The sequence below is a fragment of the Orcinus orca genome, chromosome 1 (genome assembly GCF_937001465.1).
Source record: "Orcinus orca chromosome 1, mOrcOrc1.1, whole genome shotgun sequence".
In the NCBI taxonomy this organism is placed as follows: Eukaryota; Metazoa; Chordata; class Mammalia; order Artiodactyla; family Delphinidae; genus Orcinus; species Orcinus orca.
The window spans coordinates 107,675,864-107,693,568 of record NC_064559.1 but is presented as its reverse complement, the minus strand read 5'-3'; the positions used below and the strand labels follow the sequence as shown (position 1 = coordinate 107,693,568).

Below are 17,705 nucleotides of genomic sequence, written 5' to 3'. Positions count from 1 at the left end.
TAACATATCAAAGGCATGAAAAAAGTGGGAGCGTACAAATGAACTTATCTACAAAACAGAGACAGACTCACAGACACAGAGAACAGAGTTGTGGTTGCCACTGGGGAAGGGGAGTGGGGGAGGGATGGAGTGAGAGTTTGGGGTTAGCAGATGCAAACTAGTATATATAGAATGCATAAACAACAAGGTGCTATGGTACAGCACAGGGAACTATATTCAATATTTATGTAATAAACCATAATGGAAAAGAATATAAAAAAGAATGTATATATATGTATAACTGAATCACTTTGCTGTACAGCAGATATTAACACAACACTGTAAATCAACTATACTTCAATTAAAAAAATACATACCACATCAGGAAAAAAAAAAAAAGAAAAAAGTGGGAGCATAAAAACCAAAGTTTAAAATTTTTTTTTAAGTGCAGAAGGATTAACTTTCCAGGAAATAAAACTTGATCAACAAATCAAAAGGCATGAAATAAAAAGAGACTTTAAGATCCACAATCAAATGTGATGCATAGACCTTGGTTGGATCATCATTCCAACAAGACAACATTTTGGAAGACATTTTGGAAGAATCAGCATAATTTGAACATGGACTGGGTATTAGAAGATAATATGGAATTATCATTAACTTGTTAGGTGTGATGACAGTATTGTGGTTATGTAAGAAAATTTCCTTAGTTTATAGAAAGGCATGCTGAAATATTTAGGGCATGAAATGTCATGATGTGTGGTATCTGCTATAAAATACTTCAACAAAGAAAACAACATTGGCGAGACAAATCACAAAATGTGAGTAAATGATGGGGGTAGAGTACACTCTTCTCTCTACTCTTCTGTATATATTTAAAGTTTTCTTTATTAAATATTTTAAAAAGGAAAGAAAATCTGATAAAATATCCAGTCCATCCACTGAGTTGTAATAAGGTTGGTTGCCCGAGTTAAAGAAGGAAATGGCCCAGACCAAGCATGTCTTGAGGACAGAAAGACACCTGAGGAAGTCTTTAATACTGTCTTTGTGGGACAAATTGTGGAATGTGGGCTGATGAGTACTTCCTTCAAATTTTACTGGCAAACTATCGAAATTCCCCCACGGGAGCTGAAGTCAGGGATGGTAGGAGGGGGAACTGGGAGCCAATTTAGAGGCCACTGAGGAAACAGGCAACACCAGTTGCCTCCACTCTCTGACCTAGACCCACATAATGAGCTCACTAGTTTGGGAACCAGTGAGCTCATTTTGTAACATAAAAAAACCAAAGGGAAGGTGAATTTTTTTATCCCTCACTTATGAGAACGTTCTTACAAAGTCTCCCATATTGTGGGTTACTCTTTCAATTGCTATTTTGAACAACAATGTACCATGTGGAAGAAGATACCTCAATTACTGCAAATTTTATACAGTTATGGAGGTCACTGCCAAAAATCCTTTACAAAGGAGAACATTTTTAGAATATGGTAATCATTTCTGGGGCTATGAGCTCAAAGTGCAAGTACTGGATGTGACTGTAAATAAGCCTTTAATTTTAAAGGTCACTTTAAAAAGCAACTGACAAGTGGTTACTTTGTGGAGATTAGACATTTTCACCTACAAGAAGTATGGAAATAAGTACTGAGAATACAATTTTTAAAAAGAATATCACATAAGGATCAAAAGAGAGCTCGTATCAAAAACAGCTAAGATGGAGTGAAGATGGTATGCTTTGGAAAATGCATTAGGTGACTCCAAAACTGGCTCTAAAGATGACCAGCATTATAATTTCAGAGATGGATGAGAAGAGTTTAGATAAACATTGCTTCATGAAATATGAGAGGCACCTTCCTTTCAGAGAGAAGGTAGGAGTGCTTCTGAGGTAGGACAACCAAGAGGGTGAGAGATCTAGGGTAAGCTAATTTGAAGAAGGTAAGGCCTATGGAACAAGGACCTGGAGGGTAAGGATGGTGCACAATTAATGTCTCCAAGTTTGGAAGAGCAGTCATGTGGAAGACAGAGTTGATTTACATGTATTTTTAGCAAGGAGTTAAATGAGTGGCTAGAAGTTACAGGGAGGCGGGTGTTTGCTCAATATAAGCAAGTACTTGATAACAATTACATCTGTCCAAGATTGAATCTGAAAAGCCATACATAAGGAAATGCTTCCTGACCAACTGTAAAAAAGGAAATTGAGGTAAATTGCCTTTATGTTCATTTTAATGATTAGATTCTATTATTCTATCACATTATCTCTAAGCTGGTAACAAGTTTAAGTTGATAACTGCATTTATTTTTTGAAGATACTCTTTTCATTGATTACATATTTTTAAACGGTTGCTCTGTGTGAATCATTACATTAAGTTCTGTGGGTGATTAAATATATACAAAAATAATGATTGTCAGAAGTTGATGATCAAGAAAGGAGTTGTACACATGTATAACACGTTCCATACATGCATACATGTTAACATGTGCCAAAACATGTATAATATACCATTCCTTGGCTGGGGCTCTGTCACCAGGTTAAAGCAGACATGTAATAAGGGCATGATCCAGTTAAAATTTTCACCTTCTTTGCTAGGGAGTCTCTTAAGCACCTTGTCTCTAGTCCAGGTTATCTGCCTGTCCAAGAGTAAACTGATTCATCCATAGTAAAGATATGAGTCAAATATTTTGGCTTTGTTCTAAAGCCTTTCTTGGCTTGGAGTCAAGACACTGGACATTGTCTTCCAATTTCCCAGCTAGTTCTCTCAAATCTTCTCAAAAGTTATTATACGAAGAATGAACAATGGTAATTATCCAATAGACCTTCCAAATGCAATACCCAATAAAGCAACATTGGAGTTATGTAAAACCATCAGTCGCTAAATTCTATCCCTCATCACCAGGAGACTAGTCAACAGCATGAATTCATCTGGTTGAATGCAACCCAGTACAGAAAAACAATTCCAGGGTTAGAAGTACTAATGGGATATAACTTTTTGGTTTATGAAGCATTATAAACTTACCTAGTACAGTGGAGGGAAAGTTGAAAATGCTATTGCATTATAATAATACTCAATGATATGAATATAGGGAAAACATGAAAATGAAACAGTCGCATTTGATGAAGTCACACTTGAAGGGTCAAAAAAAAAATCAAAAACAGGAGTCATATAAACCATTCGATTTTTTCCTCAATCTGAAAATAAATGTTTTCTCGGTTCTAATCTGAGAAGCTGACCTGAGATTGCTGGAAAAGGATGCTCTTCTCTGGGTTTACGCCGCAGGCGAGAAGAGCAGCCGTCATGTCCAAGATGCTCTGCCGGAGGACGGCTGGGTCTTGGGGGACAGTGATGGAATGTAGGTCAACGATGCTGTACAGCACGGAGTCATGCTCGTCCTGTAATCTCACCCAGCTCTCAATGGCTCCCAGGTAATTGCCGAGGTGGGGGATTCCTGTAGGCTGAATGCCAGAAAATATTCGCTTCACGGAATCTTTCTGGAACAAAGGAAAACAAACAACATTGCTTTTGAAGCAGAATCCATGAATCCTATGCCCACGTTTGATGGCTACGCAATTTTTTTAACTGCAATCTGACAGTCATCATCCTTAAATGCATTTATTTTGTAAAGCACTATGTTAGGTGCTATTAGGAGACAGAAATGATATTAAAAAAATCTTTTTTTGCACTCAAAAGCTTATAAACACAAAGGCACGTAAGAAAAGGTCTGTATCTCCAATCTAACTGGAGATAGAGGATATGCTTATGAAAATAAAAGTAACCGTACAGTATTACAACACAATTGTGACTGGTTTGGAAAGGTAAATAGTGGGGTACAGAAAAGAGTTCCCAAGAGGAAAAGATGACTGTGGTTCTGGTGGTCAGTTGCAGAGACTTCAGACATAGAATCAAATTTCACTGGAGATTAAAGGGGCTCCAGGGGTTTTTCACATGACTTCATTCATTTTGCAGTTAGGGCAATGAAGGCCTTAGCATTAGGGCTAAAGGCTATTCTTACTTAATTCAGTTTTCTTTAAAAATAAAAGAATTTGAAAAAGAATAGATACATGTATATGTATAACTGAATCACTACGCTGTACACCTGAAACTAACACAACATTGTTAATCAACTGTACTCCAATATAAAATAAAAAAATAAAAATAATTGCTGATATTATAATTTAATGTGCAGGATCTGGGCTAAAAATTAGGAAACCTATACTCTATTTCTGATATTGCTTCTTGATAAAGTTATTTAACTTTTTCATGCTTCAGTATCAATTTACTTTTGATAAAATCATAGTTGGTTTTTTATTTCTTCAAACGAAGTTTTTAATTCTGCATAATTTTTTAAATTATAAAATCATTTTTGACATGGTCATGCTATCCCATTGGTCTATACTGTCTATTATTGAAGTTATAATAGAAAATGAGAAGAAAAAAAATGTGCCTCTGTATTTGTAAGCTTTTGAGCACAACAAATTTTCTTTTTTTTTTTTTTTTTTTTGTGGTACGCGGGCCTCTCACTGTTGTGGCCTCTCCCCTTGCGGAGCACAGGCTCCAGACGCGCAGGCTCAGCGGCCATGGCTCACGGGCCCAGCCGCTCCGCGGCAGGTGGGATCCTCCCGGACCGGGGCATGAACCCGCGTCCCCTGCATCGGCAGGCGGACTCTCAACCACTGCGCCACCAGGGAAGCCCAGTGCAACAAATTTTTAAAAAATATTTTCTGTCTTTAATACAGATAAAGGATAAAATACATCATTATCATTTTTAACAATAATAAAAAATTACTAATAACAACCATAATTTACTGGACAACTACTATGTTTCAGGCATTTATGCTCAGTGCTTTAATGCATTAATGTATTTATTCCTTATATAATATGGTAGGCATATGATTACCTCTAATTTACAGATGAGAAAACTGAGGCTCACAAATATTAATAGATTGCCTTTGGCCACACAACTAATAGGTGGAACTGAAATTTCAAGTCAGGTATTACTGACTTCAAAGCTCATGTATGCTCCTTCCACTAGCTACCATGTTTTGCTTAAACACCATCTATTAAGACTTCATTACATTCATTGCATTATTTTGCAACGTTTCTGTTGCAAAAAAAAAAGTTATGGGGGAAAAAAAGAATATTCTCTACACGTATATTTGTGTATTAAGTGCCAAGTCTCTCCAGTGTACGTAGCTAGGAGTTGAATTGCTGGATCATAAGGTATGCATATGTACCTTCAGTTGTACTACAGCGTGCTAAACTATTCCTAAGTATCAGTATGTAACAATTTGCAGTTTCTACCACCAATTCCTATTGTTCCACATCCTCACCAACACTTTGCCAGTAGTTCTATTTTTAGCTAACTGACGATATAGGGTAGAATTTCATTATGGTTTAACTGCATTTCTCTGATTATTTATTAGAGAAGTCGAGAACTCATGGTTTTTGGTATTTTTATTTCCTCTTCTGTGGAGAGGCTATTCAAGTTATTTTGCCTAGTTTTCTCAGCTTGGATTATCTTTCCATTGATTTAAGAATTTTTGTATATTCTGGATCCTAATATTTTGTCAGTTACATGTGTGGCCAATATATTCTCTCATTATGTGGCTATTTGCCTTTATGTTACCTTTTGATGAAGCGATGTTCTTCAAATATATAATTTTTGACCAGATTTTTATGTCATAGAAGAAATCTTTTAATATCCTGAGTTCATGAAGATATGTGTGTGTATATACATACATACCTATATAAAGCATATGTATGTGCATGCTTTAAAGTTTTATCTTTCACATTTAAGTCTGTATCCATTTGGAGTTTTTTGCATATGGTGTGAGGTAGACATCTACTTTATTTTCTCTCCTTTTTTTCCCCCTATATGGATACCTAATTTTTCCATCACCATTTATTGAAAAGATCCTTTCCCCACTGCTCTCTGGAATGCCACTTCAGCATAAACCAATTATTTCTATATGTCTGAGTCTGTATCTGGTCTTTCTATTCTGTCTCATTGGTCCATGGTCTATTTGTCTATGTCTGCACCAGTACCGCAGCTGCCTTTTTAATAAGTCTTGGGACCTGGTGGAGCAAGTCTTTCTACCTTCTTCTTCTTCTTCAAGAGTATCTAACCCACCCTTGGTCCTTTATACTTCTCAATACATTTTACAGTCATCTTGCCAAGTTCCAAGAGAAAAAAAAAAAGCAACCTGTTGGGGTTTTTGATTGGGATTACATTGAGTCCGTAGATTGCTTTGGGGAGAACCAACATCTTTATAATACTGGGTCCTCTCATCTAGAAAACCATATAGTTTATGAGGATCTAATGTAAAACACGATGACTACAGGATAACATTGCATTGTATAATTGAAATTTGCTAAGAGAGTAGAACTCAAATGCTCTCTCACACACACAAAGACAAATATGTGAGGTGTTGGTTGTGTTAATAATTAACTAGGTGGGGGGGATCTTTTCACAATGTATATCAAATCACCATGGTATATGTACACTTTAAATATCTTACAATTTATTTGTCGATTATACATCAATAAAGTTGAATTTTTTTTAAAAAAAGAATGTAACATTTAAAAAAGTCTTTATCTTTATATCTAATATTAGCTCCTAAGAGCTAATCTACTTTAGATGTGTGAGTGCCAAGACTACTTATATTTTGCCCTTCCCTTTTCCCAAGAATTTCAAATCCTACAGTCTATTTTCCTATATCTGCTTATTTTCCTCTCTATTTCTGAGATAACAGCCCTAAAATAGAATGCTACATCATAGTTCCATGACCTAGAATTGTACTTGATATAAGCACTCAGGAGACCTAAGAGGTTTGTGGCTCTGAGAATATGAAAAATACCTTTTAAGTAACTGAGAACAAATATAATAGTACCACTTAAAATCATACACATGTACATACACACATATGAGGCTGTCAAATGACTAACTCCCCAAATCATAATTTAGAGACATCACTTTAAAAATAGTTTGTAGCTGAGAACTGAGGCTGAGGGAGAGAGAGAGAGAGAAAGAGAAAGAACGGGAGAGAGAAGAGTTAGCATAGAATAAGTACATGTCAGTGAGGCTTCCTTCAGTACCTTAGGACCTTAACCAGCCCTGGGTTCCTGATATGGGAATAAGCAAAGGAGCTTTCAGTGAGGTAAAAAATGATTAATGGGCTTTTGGGACTGATTGATGAAGAGAGAAAGCAAAGCAGAAAAACAAGCTCTGAACTTAATAAATGAAGAGGAAAAAAAATGCCGTCCAGAAATGCTTGACCTAGGATGAAAGGGGACTGTTTATGGTCATATAAAGGATTATAAGGGCCAATAGTATCAAGCTGAGAAAAAAATATGAATATTTCCACACAAATTCCTCCATGTTCAAACTAAGGAATTATTCCCTGAGAGAAATGGAGAAACTAATTCTTGGGAAAACTAGAAGAGAAAAGCACTAGAGGACAGACTATGAGAAAAAAGAATTGTGACCGGTGGGAATGAACTAGACATGATCTAATACATCTTTTTCGTTCTCTAGTTTCTGTGATTCTATACATCCAGGCAGAGGGAATGATGTTATCAAGAAGTAAGAGCAACAAGAAATGTTTTGTTCAATTTTCAAGGAGCTATTAAAAAAATACAGGATCTAAATGAGAACTGGATTCCTGGTCTTAAAAATATACAGAGAGTGTCTTGCACTTCTGCGGTGAGTTTATGTTCCCGTCTGTTCCCCCTGCAATAGTCAGCAGGCAGCCTGACAGCATGGCAGGGGAGATATGCCTGGTACCATGAAATCATGGGGCTGGAATGTGGAGTTTGGGTGGTGGGAGGATGGGGGTTCTGTGTTCAAAAGCACTAGAGTTGGAAAAGAATGAAAATGAAAGGAGCATGGGCTTCCCAGTGGACAGGAGGCAAACCACAAAGAAAACAGCTTCAAGACTAGCCCACAGGCATTCGCTCATGGGGAAGTCTAGAGCATCAACCTTGAATCCCATCGCAATGCACAGAGAATAAAAAAAGGCGCATTTTACAAAATAGGTCTTCATTTTTATTTCAGGTGTATTTCCTTAGCAAACGCCACTTCCAATCAATACATGCATTGGCTCAATTTGTAACAGAATCAGCATTACCAATGGGCAGCTTCAGCCCTGGGATTTGATATATTCCAGAAGACAGGGTGGGAGTTTGTATCAAAGAGAGAACTTATCAATCTGACAGATGTAGCTAAAAGCGCTCCTGTCATAAGGTACTGAGCATATCCCAAGTTCATAATTATCATAATTTCAATTATTGCACCCAAAAGCAATTAAAAACTCCCAAGCTGCTAATCATGGCAAAAGATATTTTTTGTGATTAACTAAAGAGAGCTTCTGATTTTAATCCCAAGTGAATAAAATACATCAAAAGAAGGCTGCCTACTAGCTTTGAAACACTTTCAACTTTGGTATGGTGGTGGGAACCAAAGACTTCAACTAAAGATTTCAAGATTCTTATTACAAAGTCCTGCTTGTGTCCAGCTGTAGCATCAATTGTGCACTCATCACACCTGTTTTAACTATACTCGACGGCAGACCAAAAACTTGGCTGAGCAAGCACTATGTCTAATTGGTTCCATGAAAGGCATGTTATCATGGATTGCGATAAAAAAGGAATCAACAACATTAACAACTAATTTGGTTGAAAATTTCTTTTTGTAAGTCTATTTATTCTTCTAAATAAAAAATACAGCTTAAGAAGCTCTCTGTTGGTGCTTCTCAATTCTGTCATGTATGTCACCCTACTATTTCAATCCTAGGCCCCTCGCATCTGTCTTCAACATTTTCTTGAAAATGTCTATACCACCAGTTAGTGATATAAGAGCTGAAACATAGGAGACCCGGCATAGAAAAATAGCACTTCGGTCCTGGCTGGGAGGATCCAGGTGCTTCTCTGAAGCTTTCTTTGGCCACAGCTCAGCATTGTTCTGCTACAGTCAGCTCTTTCTTCCAGAAAGTACAGAGGGCTCTGGGTCTGGAGAGAAAAAGCTGACTCAGCACCAAGAAAAAAAAAAAAACTGGGTTCATTTCTGCTTAGAAATGAAACCAGATGCTCAGACCTAGGAATCAACATAGTAAATATTAATTCAATGTAAGAGAAAGCAGGTCTTATGTCACCCTCAAACAAGAAGCAATATGTCGGCCAACAATTAAAACTGCAGGAAAAAATTATTTTTAAAAAGAAAAAAGGAGAAAGGAGTGACTAATCCACTAGACTGTGAGTTCCATAAAAGCATAGATGAGAAGTACTTAGCAACGTATTATTAGGTCAGTGAAATAATTTGAAAGGAATAAACTTGGTTTTTTAAAAATGTTTTTTACAGACTTATTTAAGCCACTTCCAGATTTTAAGAGCTGTGCATCTATTTTCCCTCGGTGCACTGAGCTATCCTTCTATCATGCAGAAGAATGCTTTTGCAGATGGATTTTCATTCTTGTGCTGAACTTTAGCTATCAGAAACATTCCCTGGCACTTGCATGGACCTCATCGGATGTGAAGGAGGTAGGAATTACTGGCCTTACTTTCCAGGGAAGGACACTGCAAGGTTAAGTAACCCTCACAAGATCACAGGCAGGTGGTTAGATTTGGAACCCAGCTCTCAGCCCTGGACACCGAGCTCTGTCCCTTTCCTGTGCACAGGGTTGCATCCAGTTTAGAACTTCTTGACCTCATGGTTGGTCTGGCCTTTAAGTATCCTCACTCCCGCCCGCACCTCCCCTCCACACACACGCTCTCAGAAAGGGAAGGTGTGCCACAGAGTCGTTTCCTGAAAGGCCCAGGCACACAGCTGGTGGCACACCTGGGGCCAGAATCCAGACCTCCAGAGCTCCGCTCACCAGACCACATGACGCTTTTGCATATTTATCACGTTCTTTTCTTCTGCAGCTATTTCTTTTGTACCTCAGCATCTCTGTGGGCTTATTTTCTTCAGGCCTTTTTTTCCGGTTTTCTTTCTTACTTGTCAAATAGCACCTCAGTGAATGTCTCCCCATCACACAGAGATGATGAAATACAAAATCTGGGGACTTTGCCTCCTAGGAAAGACTGCATTGTCACCTCAGGGCAGCTAAGTTATGTTTAAATGCAAAGCTTATATGTAGGTACAGAATAAAGTGGCAAGTCCTTTTAGTTTTTATTGGAAAAGTGACTAAAACTAGATTAATATATTATCTAAACACAACATAAATAATTATAATATGATATGTAGTGAGAAACACTTTTAATTTCTAATGACAATACTGCTTCCTAAACCAAACCATCCAGGGTCAAATTCTTGACATAAACATCTTAACCACCACTACATAATTTATTTTTATATTGGATGGAACAGTAAATACAGGCAAGAGATCAAGAAGTACTAAAATTTTTAAAGTATAAAGAATGATCCGAAATGCTTATGAAAATACTAGTTTTTCCTCATAAGAAAATATGAACATTGATCTTAAAGTGTTAGAGAGATCATGCTGGAAAGATATGATTTTATCATTGCCTTTTGTGGCCAAATAAAGGTATATCCTACCCATTATCTTTGGTCACAGATCCATGCCTGTCTGGTGGTCCCATCTTCAGCTGACTATCTGAGAACATTCCTCCTTTTACAGCCGCTGAGAGATTTGGCTCTCCACACCTAAGTCCTCAGACTGTTACTAAATGTGTGGTTTTAAGATGTCTCTTTTTTAGTTACATGCCCATTTTCAAATGTAATATTCTTACCAGACATGTCTAATATGTAGAAGAGCCCAAAGAAATGCTTGGTGTATGGATAACAGGAGTCAGTGAGGGAGCCCCAGTAGGCAGCCCCCTGCGGGCTTGTCCGCCCTCACCCCTGCCAGCCTCTGAGGGGCTTCCTGGAGCACAGGTTTGAAAACAACTTGATTCAGGACATTTAAAAAATATTAATAGAAAAAAAAATATTAATAGTTTGTTGAAAAAAAAATGTTCTTCCTCAGGGTAGTGGGAAATATACAGAAGAAAGTTCTCAAAAAAAAAGTCTGGGACAACAATGCACATACCACACACACTTAGCTCTACTCATTAAGTCTTCTCATTTCTTCCTCTGGGTTAGGGTTCAAAGTTTATGTGGCAGTTAATCCCCTTCCCAGCTGTCCTCCATCATCCTCCACGAGAAGCTGACCTAGTTACTTGCCATTCTTGTATCGCTCATTCCCCTCTGCACTCAGACTGTTCCCTCATCCTGGATGTCCTTCGCCCCCTTCTCTGCCTGGAGAACTCCCCGTGGTCTTCAAGGCCTAACAATCTCTCCTTGATTCTAAACCTCTTAAACATACCTTCTCCCTACCAAACACACACACACACACACACACACACACACACACACACACACACACACACACACACACACACACACACACACACACACTGAGTCAGTCTCTCTCTCCAAGCAGAACAGATCCCTCTTTCATCGGTTCTTCATTATTGCACATATCACACGGGTAACTTGGTAAATATTTTCTTATTTGCTTAGGAAATATTTTCCCACCTAGAATATGAGCTCTCTAGGGCTGGGGCTGCCTTTTTCATCTTTATATCCCCAGTATATAGCAGTGTCAGGTACATTGTGAGGATCTAATAAATGTTAGTGGAATAAATGACAAATCTCCCACTCCTACTCCCCACTTTGGCTCCACGTAAAGGGCGAAATAACTATACACAAAATGAACCAGATGTTCCAGTTATAGGCAGTTCCTAAACAAGTTATGTTCTGAGAGCTCGTTTGAAAATTGGTTTTCTGAAACTCAGACACTCAATTCTTTAAATGGCAGTTACGGTCCTGGAAGGCCGCCCGTGGAAGCCTCATTGAACCCACAGTATTTCTGAAGAATGGTTTTAACAGCACCATTTCAGCTGCACCTAAACACCATTCATAAAATTGTTTCTGTGGGAAAGTGAAATCCAAGTTCTATTTTGGGATACTAGAGAATTACCTACCCTGTGGTGGCTCTGATTTTAAAGCAGAAACTGCTTCAGGGGAGCAATCTGGTAGGAAGAGCAGCTTGTATTTGCATACAGACTTTAAAAATCAGATGTATGATAATCTGGAGGTGGGGCAACATGTGGGCACGTCCTTCAGCATGATTAGCACTCCTAACACCGAATTGTGTGTATATGGACTGTCCTGGAGGCGGCTGCCCCAGCCGCCATTGTTGGCAACAAAGGCGCAGAAGGAAGGTGGAAGGAAGGCATTGGAGCAGGGGTTCCCAGTGTGTCTCCGTACCTGCAACATCACCCAAACAAGGACCTTGTTAGGAATGCAGATTCCTGGGCCCCGACCCAGACCTACTGACTCAGAAATTCTATGGGTGGACTTATCCCAGGAAAAGAAATGACAAGAGTTTTGCAATCTGTCCTTTGACAAGCCTTCCAGGGGGTTCTGATGCCTGCTCCAGTTTGAGACGGGCTTTGGGACACCAATATCTAGTCTTAAAGTTCACTTCAACTATATAAAATGAGGTACAGATGAAAACACTATGGATAAAAAATAGAAGATACCTTCTAAGCCACCAGTTCTCAATCCTATCTGTACAGCGATCACCTGGGAGCTTTAAAAAAATACCGATGCCTGGGTCCCATCCTCAGAAATTCTGATTTAATCAGTTTGGGATTTGGCGTGAGCATCGGGATTTTTTGTGTGTCCAGGATTGAAAAACCACTGTTCCAAGCCAACTACTACATAATTATTCTCCAAAACTGCCAATCTGACTGGAAACATGGGAACACACACACACACACACACACACACACACACACAAATAGAGTGTAAAAATTTGAAAAGTTCACTTGCTTATAATTTACATTTCAAGGTAATAAAATCCCTGAGCATTTATGTATTAATGCATGGTCAGAGGCCCCTTTGACTTCAGGCAGTTCTAGTATCACATGAAGGTCAGCAGATTATTATGGTCAACAGCTTATGAAGATGTGGCTAGTGTGTCTACACTGGTGAGAAAAGACACCTGTGACAAGTAAGCATACCATCTTCCACCGTTAGGTAAATTGACTTAACAATGCCCAGTTGCATAAATCCTTATGGCTCAGGGATTTAAGAAGCACGGGTAGCCCAGACAGCACTAAGAAAATGATCCCACTAAGAAGGTTTTGACATCAGAATTGTCATGGATAAAATACAAAATTCTCTCTGCATAGGATGCTCTTTTCTACCCATCTCCCTGTGTGGCAAACTCTCTAACTCCCTCCAATCCCTGAAGAGAGTCTGAATCCAACACTCAAGCAGCTGTAGGCAGGTCTCATGGTCAGCTCAGCTGGTTGAGGAAAACCTGGACTAACAACTGGTGGCCTTGGCTAAGCAAAGCCGAGATGCCAGAAATTTTTTTTTTTTTTTGCAGTACACGGGCCTCTCACTGTTGCGGCCTCTCCCGTTACGGAGCACAGGCTCCGGACGCGCAGGCCCAGCGGCCATGGCTCACGGGCCAGACACTCAGCGGTATGTGGGATCTTCCCGGACCGGGGCACGAACCCGTGTCCCCTGCATCGGCAGGCAGACTCTCAACCACTGCGCCACCAGGGAAGCCCTGCCAGAAATTTTTATACCCAGCAAATGAAATAACTCCATGACTTCTCAAGTGTTCTGAACCTTTGAGAGACAGTGTGAATTTCTTACAAGGTACTAATACTAAAATCAGAGAAAAAGATTCTAAAGTTATTTTCCAGGCATAAAGATATTTCACCAAAAAAATCTTGTTGACTATCCTGACCACTACTAGGAGAAAGAAGTCTCATTTTCCAGTGACCCATGGCTCTCTTTCTCATCATCCAACCTGTAGACTGACACAACCCCCAGGGTTGTTTCAACTGAAGCATTTGCTTCTGTTCAGACCCTCCTGTCAGCTCATATTGTTAAGTCAACTTTAGAATAAGTTAGAAAAATGACAAAGTCAAGCAGTAAAATATGACTGTGATAACTTGTCTGGTTATTTACCATGGTTAAGCAGCAGGATTTAGCACCAGGTTGCCTGGGTTGAAGTCCTGGCTCTATTACTTATATGTTCTTGAGCATCTACAAAATGGGGATAATAATATACCAATCTCACAGGGTAGATGGGGGGGGTATTGTGATGAGTTTATTCGTGTAAAGTGCTTAGTGCCTAGCATGTTCTCCATAAATTATCTGATCATTTATGGGGGTCAAAATTTTAAGTGCTTAAATATTGTGACCCAACCATCCAACATACAGAAATCTGTCCTACAGAAATAATCATACTAGAATGTAAGGACACCTGGCATTCCCCATATGACTCTTTAATAGCAAAAGAACTACAAGCAACTAAATGTCCATTAGTAGGGAACATATAAAATAAATAGTAATTTTATTTTTTATATGATGGAATACCATGCAGCAGATAAGAAGACTGTAAGTAGTGAGAGCAGAGTGGAGGTGAACAGTCCCAGCTCTGGAGTCAGAGCACCAAGTCCAATACCAGCTCTGCACATACTAGCTGTGTTTCCTTGTGCAAGTCACAGGACCTCCTTATCTGTAAAATGGGTATAATAATAGCACCCTCCTCAAGGCCTGAGAACAATGCTTAGCCCACAGTGGTTCTATATAAACATTTGTTAAACAGATGACTGCTGACAAGGAAGAAGGATACACATTTAACTTACCCCAAGGATTGGGAATACACAATGACTACCTTTTCGACACTTTTGTACTATTTAACTTTTTTTTAAGGGCATGAACATTTTTTGCAGCCAAACTTAAAAAATATGCCTAGTTTTACTGCATATGACTTGATGATAATTAATTGACATATAATTACAAGAGTCTCCTACCAGCAGGAATGTCAGTCAGTTATTATCATTTTCATTCTACATAATGGGAAATAAAGACATGAAAAAGTGAAGTGATTTATTAAGCTCACACATGAAGTTATTTGTAAGATGGAACTAGAACGGAAACAATATAGTGTAATAGAAAAGACATCCGTTTTGCGGATCAGACAGTGCTAGGTTCAGATTCCTTCTACATCTCCTAGCACCTTCCACAAATTATTTAATCTCTCTGAACCTCAGTTTTATTATTTGAACAATGAGGTTAACAGCAGTAATGGCTAATATTTATTGAGTGCTTACTATGTACAAAGTACTCTAGCAAGAGCTATGAATGTATTATCTCATTTAATCCTCACAAAAAGCCTTATAAGGTAGGTAGTATTATCAACTCTGCTTTATAGATGAGGAAACTGAGGCACAGAGGGGTTCAGTGAGTAGTGCATGGCTAATAAATAGTGGGGTCAGGACTTGAACATAAATAGATCAAATTCAGCTGTATATACTTCATTTGGTCCAGAGAGCTGGTGTGGGTGAGTGAAGGCAAGGGATCCACTGCAGGACAGAGTGGATGCCTGGAGCCAGCATGCAGCCTCCCCTCGAGGCCAGACTCTCTGTAGATACTTCAGAGGGAGACTATGAGAATACAGCAAGGCACTCAAGAAATTATTTGCTTTTACCCCTCTGATCTAATAAATGATGCTACCTCCTAGAATGTACGACCTCAAATCTGCTTTAATTTTATGTTATAATGAACTTATAAGGAGATATGTGATTCTTTCTCTTGCACCATTCACAGTAAAGATAATTGCCCTGTGTACTTCTTATTTTCATTTAGAAGTGGTAGCCCGTACAGGGCAGGTGACAGGGACAGTGGTTCTTATTCATCTGGGCAGCAGCTTCAGTGCTAATTCTAAACACAGGTGGTGAGAGAGACAGCCAACAGGAAGGCGGAAAGAATCACTGCTGACATGTGCAACTGGGAAGATTGATGGTTTCCCTCTCTCTTTTTCCCCAATGCGTCGGCCTGGGGGCAGAGACGCAGGAGCTGCTGTGCTGGGGACAGTAAAATACACAGCACAATGTCTACCTTGCTGCAACGCTGATTAATGAGACTGAAATGACACAGAAAACAGTGTCACAGAAGGCAGTGCTTCGGAAGGAGAACTCACAGGCCTTTCTTTCTTTAATGATTTCAACAAAAGCAGTTCCCATAAACTGCTGGGTTTGAATTGGAATATCCCGTGGTTAGAGCAGGCAGGGGTGTATTTGGTGGAATGTGTGGAGCAAAGGGTGAGAGGGTAAGGGGAGTTTGTAATGAAGTAAATTCACTTGTGATCGGTGGGTACAAATCATAACAAATGAATTCCTCTCCTCTTTCTGCTTGGCTGAAAAATGCCATAAAATTCCAGGTAAAATAGCTATTTACTTACCTAACAGTGTAAAAAGGACATGAGAATACACCCAAAAAGATTTTTCACCCAGATAAAAGCACTCATTTAGTTTTTTAGAGCTCGGAGATCGTATCACCAATTTTTCATGTTTTACCGCAGCTGCACAATGTATACATTAAAACACAGTATTTTCTTTTTGAGAAAAGATAAATTTTAACACTAAATATTATTTCTAGTACTTATTATTAACTACTTACAAGGCATATCCATTTGGATTTCCCACCAGCAGCTCTTCAAACTTAATACTATATCCAAAACCAAATCTATTGACTCATAACCTTCCAGTCTGCTCCCCACAAACCTGCTGGTCTGTATTTTCAATCCTGGCTAATGAGAGAACCATCCACTCAGTTTCCCAACTGTAGGAGTCACCCCAGATTCTTTCCTTACCCTCACCAGATTCTGTGAGTTAAAATCCTGCCTCCTTCAATCACTAGATATGTGATCTTTGGCAAGTATTTGTGCTTCAGTTTCTTCATCTGAAATCAACATTTTAATAGTACTATTTCACAGGATTATTATAAGAATGAAATACAGTAAGTCCCCTACATACGAACCTTCAAGTCATGAACTTTCAAAGATGTGAACATGCGTTTGCGTGTCCAATCACGTAAGTTAGTTTGTGTGTCTGGAGTAGTCACGTGCGTGCATCCTCTACAAGTGGTTGTGCTTTTGTGTACTTTACTGTACAGTACTGTATAGATTACAGTACTGTACAGTATCTTTATTTCAAGCCCAGGATGTCTGGAAGCAAGCGTAAAAGCAGCTGTGATAGAGCTGGTACTACCGTACTTTTCAAGGTATTGTACTGTAAGATTTAAAATGTTTTCTTTATTTCGTGTGTCTGTCTTTTATGTATTATTTGTGTGAAAAGTATTATAAACCTACTACCGTACAGTACTACATAGCTGATTGTGTTAGTTGGGTACCTAGGCTAACTTTGTTGGACTTAAAAACAAATTGGACTTAGCACGCTCTCAGAACGGGATCCGTTCCTATGTAGGGGACTTAGTGTGCATTAGTACATAAAAAGTGCTTAGAGTAGTGCCTGGCACATAGAAAGTGCTCAATAAATATTAGCTAAGATTGATCTTAAATGTGCTCACCATGTATATATACACACACACATATATACAAATATATATATATATATAAAATTATATGGGGTGGTGGGTGTGTTAACTAACTTCATTGAGGTAACCACTTCACAATACACACATGTAACAAACCATTAGGTTGTTCACTTTAAATGTACAAAATGTCAATTATATCTTAAGCTGGAAAAAATTAGCTATTATTATTAACATTATCTAATCAATTGCTAAATCTTCAGGGATGTTATCCAACAAAATTTCACTTCTCCCTCTCTATCAACATAGTCTAATCCCCAATCACCTCACCTGTGCTGTATCAGTAGCTTCTATCTGGCTTCTATATCCTCCAT

At 38.7% G+C, this 17,705-nt stretch overlaps 1 protein-coding gene across 3 annotated transcripts in view; it reads right to left on the bottom strand.

The window, feature by feature from the left end:
* Positions 1–17,705, bottom strand: part of WARS2 (tryptophanyl tRNA synthetase 2, mitochondrial) — an 88,549-nt gene that overhangs the window by 43,648 nt on the left and 27,196 nt on the right. For 2 of the 3 annotated variants that reach the window (XR_004485673.2, XM_004263253.3), the window contains exon 2: positions 3,203–3,460. The exons of the other annotated variant lie outside the window; for it this stretch is intronic. Coding sequence is in view for 1 of the 2 variants with exons in the window: in XM_004263253.3 (XP_004263301.1) it covers positions 3,203–3,460 (258 nt within the window). In the remaining variant the exon portion in view is untranslated. The remainder of the gene's footprint in view (positions 1–3,202; positions 3,461–17,705) is intronic. 3 annotated transcript variants of the gene reach the window in all.